The sequence below is a fragment of the Heterodontus francisci genome, chromosome 2 (assembly GCF_036365525.1).
Source record: "Heterodontus francisci isolate sHetFra1 chromosome 2, sHetFra1.hap1, whole genome shotgun sequence".
Taxonomy (NCBI): domain Eukaryota; kingdom Metazoa; phylum Chordata; class Chondrichthyes; order Heterodontiformes; family Heterodontidae; genus Heterodontus; species Heterodontus francisci.
The window spans coordinates 113,952,993-113,967,690 of NC_090372.1; the positions used below are offsets into that span (position 1 = coordinate 113,952,993).

The window sequence follows — 14,698 nt, forward strand, 5'->3', positions numbered from 1 at the left end:
AAAAATTAACTGTATTGAATGTTGATGTCACGGACAGATCCACCGAAGTCAAGCTGGTGTTCTTCTCTGACCATTGCCTCTTACTGGCCGACTGTCACTTACAGGATGACCAGCAGGTTGGCAGGGGACATGGAAGCTCAATGCTACACTGCTAACCCCGGAGAACATTGAGGAACTCAAAAGGGATTACAAAGGTTGGAGAACCGTGAAAGCCCTCTTTGAGTCTCCAGTTCACTGGTGGGAAGTGATCAAGGACAACATCAAGAGGCTCTTTATCTTCAAAGGTGTTCAGAGGGCGAGTGAGAGACAGAGAGAAATGTCCCGACTCCAGAAAAGTATGCAAAATCTGCTCCGGCTGCAGTCGATGGGGGTCGAGGTCAAGGAGGATCTCCAAGAGGTGAAGAGCCAGCAGGCCTCGCTCTTTGCCATAGAGGCTTCCAAGATCATCTTCCGGTCCAGAGTCCGCTCTGCTGAGCAGGATGAGATGTGCTTGCGTTACTTCTTCCAAAAGGTACACAGAGGTGGGGAAGAGACTGTTGCCCACTTCCTTCTGGAATGTGTCTTTGCAAAGCAGGTGTGGAAAGAGATGCAGTGGTTTTTGTCGAGGTTCATCCCAAGCAGCTCTGTAACACAGGAGTCTGTGCTCTACAGGCTGTTCCCAGTGACACACACCGAGATAAACATCAACTGCTGCTGGAGGACCAATAATTAGGCTCTTTGGTCTGCCCGAAACTTGCTGGTCTTCCAGCGAAAAGAGTTGTCCACGACCAAGTATTGCAGACTGGCACATTCCAAGGTCCAGGACTACGTGCTGAGGGACGCAATAACGTTTGGGGCAGCCGCTGCAAAGGCTCAATGGGGAAAGACCACTGTGTAAGGTCCTCCCGCCATAGTGAACTGAGGGGCTGGACCCATGGGAAACCCCTCGGGCTGCATACACCAAATATGGGTTTGCTATAAAATGTACATGGCATGTAAAGTGGAATGGAAGGGTTGTGAGACACCTCACTCCTGTATTGAAGAAAACTGATTTCCTTTGCACTTTTTGGAATGTCAACTTGGTGCTTTTTGAACTGTTTTGTAATGCATTTTTTTACAGATTTTTATGAATAAAGTATATTTTTAGGAAAAAAAAGATTACCTCAATCCCTCTTACCTGGCAGGGGAGAGACCATGATCCTGTTCCAGGTAGGTTTTGAGTAAAATGGCTGTAACCAATTCTAGAGCTTCAGGCCAGGGAGTGCGTAACACCGTTCAGGTGGTGGTGAAGGATAAGGAAGGAGGTGCACCGGTTGACCGTACCTTCTTCATTAAGAAAATCCTTATTGATTGCTGTGGATTCCAAGCTGAGGACATCTTCTGCCTGCAGAACTTCCCCAGCAGTGGATATTACGATGTGACGTTCAAGAATGTGGTGGGACACATCAAGTTCCTGAAGGTGTTCAAAGAGAGGGGAGACCAGGCATCGCTGTTGATCCTCACAGTGGAGCCACTCTTCACGCTGCCATCACAACCCCCATGTTCCTGTCGTGGATGTACTCACCTTCCTTGACAAGTACGTCGAGGGGGCCGGCAGCAGTACTGATGTCAAGGACCCATTTGGGATTTGGACTAGCAAGCAGCAGGTCAAGGTGACCTTGAATGTCGGTGCCAACGGAATCAATGTCCATCCTCCCTCCAGCTTTGCTACCGGGGGAAGTCAAGGCTTCTTTGTCAATGTGGGGCAGCCCAGAGTTTGTCAGACTGGTGGCAAATCTGGTCATAGGTAGCCAACTGCAGCACAGTCATCTGCAAGAAGGAAGGCCATCAGACCAAGGACTGTAAACAGAGCAAGTGCTGCAACCTGTGCGGTGGGGTAGGCTACCTCCCCAGGAGGGGAGGGAATCGGCAATTGGCTCAAACTGCTCTACACAAACATCAGTAGTGCAGTCTCAATCAATGGGTGGGAATCAGGAAGTTTCCCAAATCTGGAGTCAGACAGGGCTGTCCGCTCTCCCCTGTCTTGTTTGTCTGCCATATGGAACCTTTTGCTGAGTCTTTTGCTTAGGAAGGATGCAGGCAAAAAAGGGGTGACAATCCCAGGCAGCGGAGGCACTCAGGTCAAAACCTCCCTGTACATGGATGACGTCGCCGTCTTCTGCTCACTCCTGTGCCATGGCAGTCAGCCAAGCCATTTTCCGCTTTATCTGGAGATGCAAAATGGACCGGGTCCAGAGGGACACGATGCTCAAACCTCTGGATAAAGGCACAAAAAAGAACCCAATGTTGCCACCTCCGTGTGCGGCTGCATCAAGCTGTGTGTAGAGCCCCAGTACGCAAACACCAAGTGTCACGACCTGCTGAGACACTAAAACAGATTATCTGGTCATTTTCACATGGGACCTTACTATGCACAATTTGGTTGCATGCTTTCCTATATTGCAGCAGTGGCTACACTTCAAAAGTACTTAATTGACTCTGAGCACACGTGAGGTTTTGAAAGGTGCTATGTAAATGCAAGTTCTTTCTTTCTTACTAATGGAATGGAAGGGAACAGGAACAAAGAACAAACAAAGAACAAAGAACAGGACAGCACAAGAACAGGCCATTCGGCCCTCCAAGCCTGCGCCGATCTTGATGCCTGCCTAAACTAAAACCTTCTGCACTTCCGGGGACCGTATCCCTCTATTCCCATCCAATTCATGTGTTTGTCAGGATGCCTCTTAAACATCTCGATAGTACCTGCTTCCACCACTTACCCCGGCAGCAAGTTCCAGGCACTCACCACCCTCTGTGTAAAGAACTTGCCTCGCACATCCCCTCTAAACTTTGCCCCTCACACCTTAAACCTATGTCCCCTAGTAACTGACTCTTCCACCCTGGGAAAAAGCTTCTGACTATCCACTCTGTCCATGCCGCTCATAACTTTGTAAACCTCTATCATGTCGCCCCTCCACCTCCGTCGTTCCAGTGAAAACAATCCGAGTTTATCCAACCTCTCCTCATAGCTAATGCCCTCCAGACCTGGCAACATCCTGGTAAACCTCCTCTGTACCCTCTCCAAAGCCTCCACGTCCTTCTGGTAGTGTGGCGACCAGAATTGCACGCAATATTCCAAGTGTGGCCTAACTAAAGTTCTGTACAGCTGCAGCATGACTTACCTATTTTTATACTCTCTGCCCTGACCGATGAAAGCAAGCATGCCATATGCCTTCTTGAATACCTTATCCACCTGCGTTGCCACTTTCAGTGACCTGTGGACCTGTACGCCCAGATCTCTCTGCCTGTCAATACTCCCAAGGGTTCTGCCATTTACTGTATACCTCCCACCTGCATTAGACCTTCCAAAATGCATTACCTCACATTTGTCCGGATTAAACTCCATCTGCCATTTCTCCGCCCAAGTCTCCAACCGATCTATATTCTGCTGTATCCTCTGACAATCCTCATCATTATCCACAACTCCACCAACCTTTGTGTCGTCCGCAAACTTACTAATCAGACCAGCTACATTTTCCTCCAAATCATTTATATATACTACAAACAGCAAAGGTCCCAGCACTGATCCCTGCGGAATACCATGAATCACATCCCTCCATTCAGAAAAGCACCCTTCCATCGCTACCCTCTGTCTTCTATGACCGAGCCAGTTCTGTATCCATCTTGCCAGCTCCCCTCTGATCCCATGTGACTTCACCTTTTAGTAGTAAATCTGAGGATTGGGAGGATTTTAGAATACAGCAAAGGAGGATGAAGAAACTGATAAAGAAAGGGAGAACAGAATATGAATGTTGGCTAGCCTGCCATGAGGGACCTTGTCAAAGGCTTTACTGAAGTCCATATAGATAACATCCACTGCCCTTCCTTCATCAATCATCTTCGTCACTTCCTCAAAAAACTCAATCAAATTAGTGAGACAAGACCTCCCCTTCACCAAACCATGCTGCATCTCGCTAATAAGTCCATTTGTTTCCAAATGGGAGTAAATCCTGTCCCGAAGAATCCTCTCTAATAATTTCCCTACCACTGATGTAAGGCTCACCGGCCTATAATTTCCTGGATTATCCTTGCCACCCTTCTTAAACAAAGGAACAACATTGACTATTCTCCAGTCCTCTGGGACCTCACCTGTAGCCAATGAGGATGCAAATATTTCTGTCAAGGTCCCAGCAATTTCTTCCCTTGCCTCCCTCAGTATTCTAGGGTAGATCCCATCAGGCCCTGGGGACTTATCTACCTTAATGCTTTGCAAGACACCCAACACCTCCTTTTTGATAATGAGATGACTGAGACTATCTACACTCCTTCCCTAGGCTCATCATCCACCAAGTCCTTCTCCTTGGTGAATACTGATGCAAAGTACTCATTTAGTACCTCGCCCATTTCCTTTGGCTCCATGCATAGATTCCCTTCTCTGTCCTTGAGTGGGCCAACCCTTTCCCTGGTTACCCTCTTGCTCTTTATATACGTATAAAAAGCCTTGGGATTTTCCTTAATCCTGTTTGCCAATGACTTCTCATAACCCCTTTTAGCCCTCCTGACTCCTTGCTTAAGTTCCTTCCTACTGTCTTTATATTCCTCAAGGGATTCGTCCGTTCCTAGCCTTCCAGCCCTTAAGAATGCTTCCTTTTCCTTTTTGACGAGGCTCACAATATCCCGCGTTATCCAAGGTTCCCGAAACTTGCCAAACGTATCCTTCTTCCTCACAGGAACATGCTGGTCCTGGATTCTAATCAACTGACGTATGAAAGACTCCCACAAGTCAGATGTTGATTTACCCTCAAACAGCCGCCCCCAATCTAAATTCTTCAGTTCCTGCCTAATATTGTTATAATTAGCCTTCCCCCAATTTAGCACCTTCACCCGAGGACTACTCTTATCCTTACCCACAAGTACCTTAAAACTTATGGAATTATGGTCACTGTTCCCGATATGCTTCCCTACTGAAACTTCGACCACCTGGCCGGGCTCATTCCCCAATACCAGGTCCAGTACGGCCCCATCCCTAGTTGGACTATCTACGTATTGTTTCAAGAAGCCCTCCTGGATGCTCCTTGCAAATTCTGCCCCATCCAAGCCCCTAGCACTAAATGAGTCCCAGTCAATATAGGGGAAGTTAAAATCACCCACCACTACAATCCTGTTACCTTTACATCTTTCTACATATCTGTCTACATATCTGCTCCTCTACCTCCTGCTGGCTGTTGGGAGGCCTGTAGAAAACCCCCAACATCGTGACTGCACCCTTCCTATTGCTGAGCTCCACCCATATTGCCTCGCTGCATGACCCCTCCGAGGTGTCCTCCCGCAGTACAGCTGTGATATTCTCCTTAACCAGTAATGCAACTCCCCCACCCCTTTTACATCCCCCTCTATCCCGCCTGAAGCTTCTAAATCCTGGAACATTTTGCTGCCAATCCTGTCCTTTCCTCAACCAAGTCTCTGTAATAGCAACAACATCATAGTTCCATGTACTAATCCAAGCTCTAAGTTCATCTGCCTTACCTGTTATACTTCTCACATTGAAACAAATGCACTTCAGACCACCAGTCCCGCTGTGCTCTGCAACATCTCCCTGCCTGCTCTTCCTTTTAGTCTTACTGGCCTTATTTACTAGTTCCCCCTCATTTATTTCACTTGCTGTCCTACTGCTCTCGTTCCCACCCCCCTGCCACACTAGTTTAAACCCTCCCGAGTGACGCTAGCAAACCTCGCAGCCAGGATATTTGTGCCCCTCCAGTTTAGATGGGTCCCATCTGTCCCTGAAGAGATCTCAATGGTCCAGATATCTGAAACCCTCCCTTCTACACCAGCTGTTCATCCACGTGTTTAGCTGCACTATCTTCCTATTTCTAGCCTCACTGGCATGTGGCACAGGGAGTAATCCCGAGATTACAATCCTAGAGGTCCTGTCTTTTAACTTTCTACCTAACTCCCTAAACTCCCCCTGCAGGACCTCATCACTCTTCCTGCCTATGTCGTTGGTACCGATGTGTACCACAACCTCTGGCTGTTCACCCTCCCCCTTCAGAATGCCCCCTGTCCGTTCAGAGACATCCTTGACCCTGGCAACAGGGAGGCAACATACCATCCTGCAGTCTCTTTCACGTCCACAGAAGCGCCTATCTGTGCCCCTGACTATAGAGTCCCCTATAACTATTGCTCTTCTGTGCTTTGTCCCTCCCTGCTGAACAACAGTGCCAGCCGTGGTGCCAATGCTCTGGCTGCTGCTGCTGTTTTACCCTGATAGGCCATTCCCCCCCAACAGTATCCAAAATGGTATACTTGTTAGAGAGGGGGATAGCCACAGGGGATTCCTGCACTGACTGCCTGCCCCTTCTAGCGGTCACCCATCTATCTGCCTGCACCTTGGGTGTAACCACTTCTCTAAAACTCCTGTCTATGACACTTTCTGCCACATGTATGCTCCTAAGTGCATCCAGTTGCCGCTCCAACCAATCCATGCGGTCTGTGAGGAGCTGCAATTGGGTACACTTCCTGCAGATGTAGTCGTCCGGAACGCTGGAAGCGTCACGGACCTCCCACATCTCACAGGTGAAGCACTTCACCCCTCTGACTGACATTTCTAGCACTATTTAATTAATTAATATAAAATAAATAAATACTTATTAAATCCTTACTAAATTGTTATGATTAACTATATGGTCCCTAGTGCTAGATTCCTACTATAAGTATTAAATGCTGACTAAATACAGTAATCTCCTCACTCTGGTTTAGTTACTTTACTTATTAATTAGTTAATTAGGGTTTTAATCAATTTTTACCAATGTTTTATTTTCAAATTCAGTACAAATTCCCTACCAGCCAATCAGGTCACAGCTTTCCTGTGACGTCACCTAGTCAAAAGACTTCAATCTTCTAGCGTACAATACAAGATATGAAACAAATGACATGAGTGCTACAGAGTGACATTGAGGGTGAAATTGGACTCAGTAGGGCCTGTTTTTTTGGGCACTATAAAGCTCCTTAGGGTTCCAAAATTGTGTCCATAGTGCACACGCACACTTCTGAAGTGATGCACGCAGGCACCATCATTGAAGGCACTTTAGGTCTGCCACTTACTTCATAGAGTCATTTACGGCACAGAAGGAGGCCATTTGGCCCATTGGGTCTATGCTGCCACTCCGCAGAGCAGTCCAGTCAGTCCCACTCCACCGCTCACTCCCCATAGCCCTGCAATTTTATTTCCTTCAAGTTCCCATTCAATTTCCTTTTGAAATCATTGATTGCCTCGCTTCTACCACCCTCATGGGCAGTAAGTTCCAGGTCGTAACCACCCTCTGTAAAAATGTTCATCCTCACATTCCCCCTGCATCTTTTGCCCAAAACCTTCAATTTATGTCTGCTGGTCCTTGTACCATCAGTTAATGAAAACAGTTTTTACTTGTCTAACTTATTTAAGCCTGTCATAATCTTGTACACCTTTATCAAATCTCCCCTCAATCTCCTTTTCTCCAGGGAGAACAATCCCAGCTTTTCCAACCTAACCTTGTAACTAAAATCCATCATCCCTGGAACCATTCTGGTAAATCTCCTCTGCACCCTCTCAAGGATCCTCATATCCTTCCTGAGGTCTGGTGACCAGAACTGGATGCAATACTCCAGTTCGGGGCTAACCAAAGCTTTATAAAGGTTCAGCATAACTTCCCTGCTTTATGCCTCTATTTATGAAGCCCAAGATACCATATGCTTTGCTAACCATTGTCTCAATAGGGCCTGTCACCTTCAAAGATCAATGCACATGCACGCCTAGGTCCCTCTGTTCCTGCACATTCTTTAGAACTGTGCCATTAAGTCTATATTGACTCACCCTATCCCTTTTGCCAAAATCCATCACCTCACACGTGTCTGTATTAAATTCCATCTGCCAGTTGTCTGTCCATTCTGTTAGCCTATCTATGTCCTGTTGCAGACGATTATGTATGCAGAGAAGGCAGATCATGATGTCAATTAGGGTGCAATACTGATTTGACAGCAGCGCTGCCATTTTTGATCTCCAGTCTTCAGCTAATGCTCTCCATCTTAACCTCACATAGCTGAACACGCAATAAGCAGCATGAAGGATCTGCCACCAGTGATATTTAAAGGGATCATCAACTACTTAGAAGTTATTTGATGGTTTATTTTTGATGGGTGTTCCTTCAATTCTACAAGTTTTTGGTGTTTTCCATAGTTGTTTCAAAATTATATGGGATTTGGATTAATCTAAAGAGATTATCAGAGGTGGTGGTGATGTGGTTTTTAGGAATTACTGAAAGTCAAAATAAACTAGAAATGGAGAAATAAATGTTTGTGCCAAGTAGAAAAATAATGGATGGAATATAACTGGTTAAGTACCCAATAGTTACTACTTACAAAAGTAAAAATCACATTTGTCATTTGTACTCCCCAACTTTCACATCATCTCTGAAATTACGAAATACTTGGTGAAATGAGTTAATCAGGACAAGTAGGAATAGATTTCTAACCTGGGTCCATTGCGGGCCACTGCTTTTAGGTCTGACTGTATCTATTTCTCTCATCTTAGGTCCTTACACCTGTACATATGTTTTGCATCATTCATGATCTTCTCGATAGTTCCCCAATGTTTTCTTCATTGATAATGATGAAGAGCAACAGTCCTAACACCAACTCCTGTGGACTTTACCAACAGTTTCCCCAGCAGAACCATTAATAAAAATCTTCTGAGAATGCAACCAGTTCCTTATCCAACCTAAAAATCTGATGGCTAATCCTACAGGGTTCAACCTTATAGTTGTCAACCTTATTAAGCCTGTTGTGTGGTACCTTGTCAAAGGCTTTTTGAATATCAAGACACATTGTCAAAAAGCTACCTTGTATCCACCAACCATGTGACCTCCCTCAAAAGAAAATTAGCCAGGTTGTTGAGCTATGACTGGGTCTACTGAGGCAGATAGGAGATTGAGAGGGTAAGTTTGAAATAACATTTCAGAGGAGCCAACCAGGCAGGCACCTCAGATCACAGGGGAGACCCCTCCGTTTTGCTCGTTGGGGCCATGGGAGTGGTCTTTCTTGCTGGTGGCCCCTTCTTTGGGGAATGGAGGCTTTGGCTCCAATGGCCCCCTGGACTGCTGGAGTTTTGCTGGAGAGTACTTTAAATGGCTCCTAATTGAGGCCTTAACTATGCAGATTGGCTGCCCTGCCTCCTCTGAGTGGGCAACTGATCCACATGCCAGCCTGCCCCCAGGAAATTTCCCTGGCAATGAGAATGTGCAGGGGAGCCATCCTGACATGGCTCTCTGCTAATTTTCCAGCCCCTCCTTCTCCTAGTACGCCACCCCAGGCGAGAAAAATTCAGCCCGTATTTTCTGAGTTGTCTTCTCTTTTAACTCAGTTGTGTATACTGACAAGCAACCATTTGGTTAGAGAATGCAGCTTTTCTTGACTGAACTATTTATAGTCTGAGTAATGAATGAGTATAAATGCAACTAACAGATGGGTTTAGAATCTGAAGAAAATGATGTATATCAAATGACCCTAGACCGGAATAAAGATTGCTCTGTTAGAGCTCAGCAATTTGATAAGTAAACATAAAATTTCATTGCATTTTCAAAAAAGAATCACATCATTATGTTGCATTTTCCAGTGATAGATACAGCTGTACAATATAGTCTGGTTTGTATGCTTTTATAATTTTCATATAAATGTGGATCATACTTCAGGAGGGCAGTGCTGATTCTACTGAACCTTCATTTAGTGGAGGGATATGGTAACCCTTGTTCCAGAATTAGAAATCAAAACTTCTTTCCTGAAATAATTAGACAGAAAATAGAATGACTGTCATTTATTACGTGGGCAAACATGGCAACCACACTGCACCAGCAACATCCCACAAGCAGCAATGAATGAATAAGAATGACCTTTGGGTATATTTCTCATTGGACGCTAATATGATCAAAAAGGTTATGACATATAAAAAAAGTCCCAGTTTTATATTTGCTCTGTATTTTTTTGCTCAGATTAGCTGCAGAAGGAAATATAACAACATATGACTTTGTATTTCCTTGGGACAAGAATTCAGTGTTAACGTCAGGCCCATGCCTGCTGGGCCCTCCAGCAGTTATGCTGCTGAAGTTTGTGGAGTCAGTGAAATATGTTTATGATACATACTGCTGCAGCCACCACCACTGACTCATCACTGTTGCGCGTCTGCCTTATGCGGCTAGAAAATAGAGCTTCTACCCTCCATTAGGAGGGTTTGTCCAGGTAGGCCCCCTGGACCTCAGCCCTCATGTAAGGCGGGTGATCTGCCTTTTAAAAAATGGTGTCATTTTTTCTAGCCGCTGCTCTGGCCTGGATCCCACTGGTTATCCCACTTTCACCCATTTGTATGTCGGTTCTTCCCTGTACGAGACAAGTTGGTAACACTTGGAAATGGCAGCGATCCAGTGCATCGGGGTCTGGGGGTCGCAGGAAGTTGAGGGCATTCCTCTTGTCTTTTGCCAGATTTATGGCAGAAGACTGGCAGAATTCCTGAGCAATTTCAGCTCCATATGTCTAACCAGTACCTGACTGTTGTGTAACACTCATGGCATTATTGTTCATGTGCAACCTTCCTCCTGTTCTCTATCTGTTTCAATCATCAGGGGAAAGCGGTGGTGTAGTGGTAATGTCACTTACCTAGTAATCCCAAGGCCCAGGCTAATACCCTGAGGTATTGAACATGCGTTCAGATCCCACCATCAGCAGCTGATGGAATTTAAATACAATTAATAAAAGTTCGAAGTTGAAAGCTAGTCTAAGTAATGGTACTGTTAAACTATCATCACTTGTTGTAAAAACCCATCTGGTTCATTAATGCCCTTTAGGGAAGGAAATCTGCTGTCCTTACCTGGTCTGACCTACATGTGACTCCAGACCCACAACAATGTGGTTGACTCTTAACTGCCCTCTGGAATGGCCTACCAAGCCACATAGTTGTCAAGGGCAATTAGAGATGGGCAACAGCCACATTGCCAGCGACACCCACATCCTATGAAAAAATTAAAAAACTCAAATACTTACATTTAACTTCAACTGTGCTGACATTCAGAATGCCATCTCAAGTATAAATCTAGTGACAGTAGAAAAAACGTCTGCCAATGATTTGAGCTGACTACTTGTCAACAATTGATGGCTGGAAATTCCTGTCTGTTCTCCATTTATCGCACAGGCAATGTATGTACCCATTGAGTCTTCCCATGTCATAAATATGTAGGGATTTCTAGTCATCAGTTTTTGCTATAAGATAGATTCATGGTCTATTATATTGTTACACCCTCTTATTCATTAATTGCACTTTTTTCTGAAGGGTGATCGTGGCCTTACTGGTTTACGTGGTCCAATAGGAGACCCTGGAATTGGATACCCTGGCCTGAAGGTAATCAGCAGTATCTTGTTTCTACTTGCAATGAACATGCATGTGGCGTATAATCTGTTATTGCTCAGATTTGCTTACTTTTGCATTCTGTCTGGAAATTTGTGTGTGAAACTGTAGTATATAATCAGCAACTTGTGTTACATGAGGCAGGTATCTGAATTCATAGGCTATCATGCTGCACCAAGAAAACACCCTACCCTTGGTCTACTTTTTAGGGGCATATTGGGACTCCAGCTTACCAATCTTCCAACCAGTTTCTGCTAGGCAGAGCACAACAGCAGCTTCATTAGGACCAAGAACTTTAAATTTCATGTATTGGGGACTGGGTGTCAATGTAGGTCAGCAAGAACTGGGGTGATTGACGAGTAGGACAGGATTTGAATGATTGGATTTTGAACAAGTTGAGTTTATGAAGGGTGGAGAATGGAAAGCTGGCAAGTAAAGCAATGATATAGTTGAGACTAGAGGTCACAAAAGCATGGGTAAGGATTTCAGCTGGCAGAGGGGCAGGCAAAGTCATGAAAGTTGTCTCAATGATGGACAGGGTTTTGTTCTTGCATTCTCCAATTGAAAGTTAAATAGCTCCCTTACATTTACATTATATGTACCTTTTATCATTTTAAAAAGGTAGAGTTCACCTCTGTAGCTCAGAACATAGAACCTTATATCCTGGTCACTCTTCCCCAAACCATGAGCCATCACCAGAGTATCTTTGTCCTTTTAAAAGTAGAGTGCCTAAAATATACACAGAATTCAAAATATGTACATCATGTTAACAAATATGACAGGGCATGGAATTGGAGGCAACTTAATGATTTGGATGATGAATTGGGTAGGAGGTAGGACACAAAGAATAGTGATAAGGGGTATATACTTAAATTGGCAGGAAGTGAATATTAGTGTCCCCCAGGTATCTGTGCTAGACTCACAGCTTTTCACTATATTTAGACAAACAAATTTCTCTGCAGCACCTGTGGAAGAGCCTGTCACTCTAGAATTGGCCTTTATAGCCACTCCAGCCGCAGCTTCACAAACCACTGACCACCTCCAGGCGCGTATCCATTGTCTCTCGAGATAAGGAGGCCAAAGAAGAAATGATATAGATAAAGGAATAGAGAGCTGCATATCTAAGTTTGTTGAGGATGCTAAGTTAGGTGGTGGGTGGGTAAAACTGTGACAGATGGAGTTCAATGTGGAAAAATGTGAGGTCATCCACTTTGAACCTATGATAGATAAATGGTGAGAAGCTAGGAACTATCGTTGATCAGAGAGATTTAGAGGCCTAAGTAAAGAAATCACTAAAAGCTAGTAGAAGGATCTTTCAAAGGCTACTGAAATGATTGCATTTATCTCAAGGGGGCTGGAATACAAATGGGTGGAAATTATGTTACAGTTGTATTGAGCTCTGTTTAGACCTCATCTGGAGTATTGCATTCAGTTCTGGGCACTGCTCCTCAGGAAGTACATTTTGGCCTTTCACAGATTCACCAGAGTGACTTTGGGGTTAAAAGGGTTAAATTATGATGACAAGTTACATAGACTAGGCTTATATTCCCATATGTATAAAAGAGTCAGTAGTGATCTAATTGAGGTGTTTAAGATGATTAGAGGATTCGATAAGGTAGATAGAAACCATTTCGTCTGATGAGAGAGTCCAGAAAAAGGGTGCATAACCATTAAATTAGAGCGAGGCCTTTCAGGGGTTATGTCAGGAAACACCACTTCTTTACACAAAGGGTAGTGGAATCTAGAACTCTGTCCCTCAATAAGCTGTTGAAGTTTCGTTAACTGAAAATTTCAAAAATGCGATTGATAGATTTTTGTTAGGCAACATTATTAAGGGCTATGGAACCAAAGTGGTAGATGAAGTTGAGATACAGATCAGCCATGATCTAATTGAATCGTAGAACAGGCTCGGGGGCTGAATGGCCTTTTCCTGTCCCTATGTTCCTATGTGCTTATACTGTTATATATGACTGATATAAACTAGAGGCCATCATTATAAGGCAGTCACCCAGAAATCAAATAGGAAATTCAGAAGAAACTTCTTTGCCCAGAGAGTGGTCAGGATGTGGAACTTGCAACCATAAATGCAACACTATATCATCAATGCAAGTCTTTCTTTTTATTAACCACAGGGTGTAATTGAGGATTTGAGGTGAATAGTATAGATGCCTTTAAGGGGAAGCTAGATAAACACATGAGAGAGAAGGGACTAGAAGGTTTTGCTAGTGGAGTTAGATGAGGAAGGATGAGAGGAGGGTTGAGTGGAGCATAAATGCCACCATGGACTGGTTGGGCTGAATGGCTGTTTCTGTGTTGGATATTCTATGTAATTCTAAATATGTTCCTTTGCAATGGAATAAAAATCGTATGAATTCTGTAATGGGTAAGCGATCCGCTCAGATTACAGCCAAACATTTACCCCATTGTTTAGGTAATGATAACGTATCGTATTAATCTTCTCCTGAATACAAATACTGGAAAGGCTGGCTATGCTTAGAGTGGGTTGATCGCATGGTCCAGTTGGCTTGCATCCCAGGTTGCTAAAGGAAGTGGGAGTGGAGATAATGGAAGGGGAGGTGCCAGAGGATTAGAGAGTGGCAAATGTGAAACCCTTATTCAAGAAAGGGTGTAAGGGCATTCTTGGTAACTACAGGCCAGTGACATCAGTGGGTAAGGTTTTCGAAACAATTTTCAGGAAAAAAAATCATCAGGAACTTGGAGAGATTTGAGTTAATTAAGGATAGCCAGCAGATAAAAGGCAGATAGTGCTTGACAAATTTAATTGATTTTTTAAAAATGAAGTAACAGGGAAGGTTGATGAAGGGAAAGCAATGGATGTTGTCTATATGAATTTTAAGCAAGAGTTTGACATAGTACCATATAAAAGGCTGGTTAACAAATTTGAGGCTCATAGGAGAGTCAGTTTCAGCTTGGCTAAAAGATTGATTTAAGGACAGATAATAGCGAGTTGTGGTAAATTGTTGTTTTTCAAACTGGAGCATAGTAGATAGTTGTGTACCCCAAGGGTCAGTTCTAGGACTACTGCTTTTTTGATACTTATAAATGACTTGGATATTGGAAAAGAGTAAAATTTCAAAATCTGCCAATTATGTCAAACTTGGAGATGTGGCAGACAGTGAGGATGATACCAATTAACTGCAACAGGACATAGATAGGCTAGCAGAATGGGCTGACAAGTGGCAGATGGAATTTAATGCAGAGAAGTGTGGGGTGATGCATTTTGGCAGAAGGGGTAGGGAGAGGCAATCGAGGCTAAATGGCACAGTTCTAAAGCGTGTACGGGGATAGAGG

The 14,698-nt window shown here is 44.2% G+C and overlaps 1 protein-coding gene across 4 annotated transcripts in view; it reads left to right on the forward strand.

The window, feature by feature from the left end:
• Positions 1–14,698, forward strand: part of LOC137346255 (collagen alpha-1(XXVIII) chain-like) — a 311,231-nt gene that overhangs the window by 132,086 nt on the left and 164,447 nt on the right. For all 4 annotated transcript variants that reach the window (XR_010968689.1, XR_010968688.1, XR_010968690.1 and 1 more), the window contains exon 12: positions 11,312–11,380. Coding sequence is in view for 1 of the 4 variants with exons in the window: in XM_068009727.1 (XP_067865828.1) it covers positions 11,312–11,380 (69 nt within the window). In the remaining 3 variants the exon portion in view is untranslated. The remainder of the gene's footprint in view (positions 1–11,311; positions 11,381–14,698) is intronic.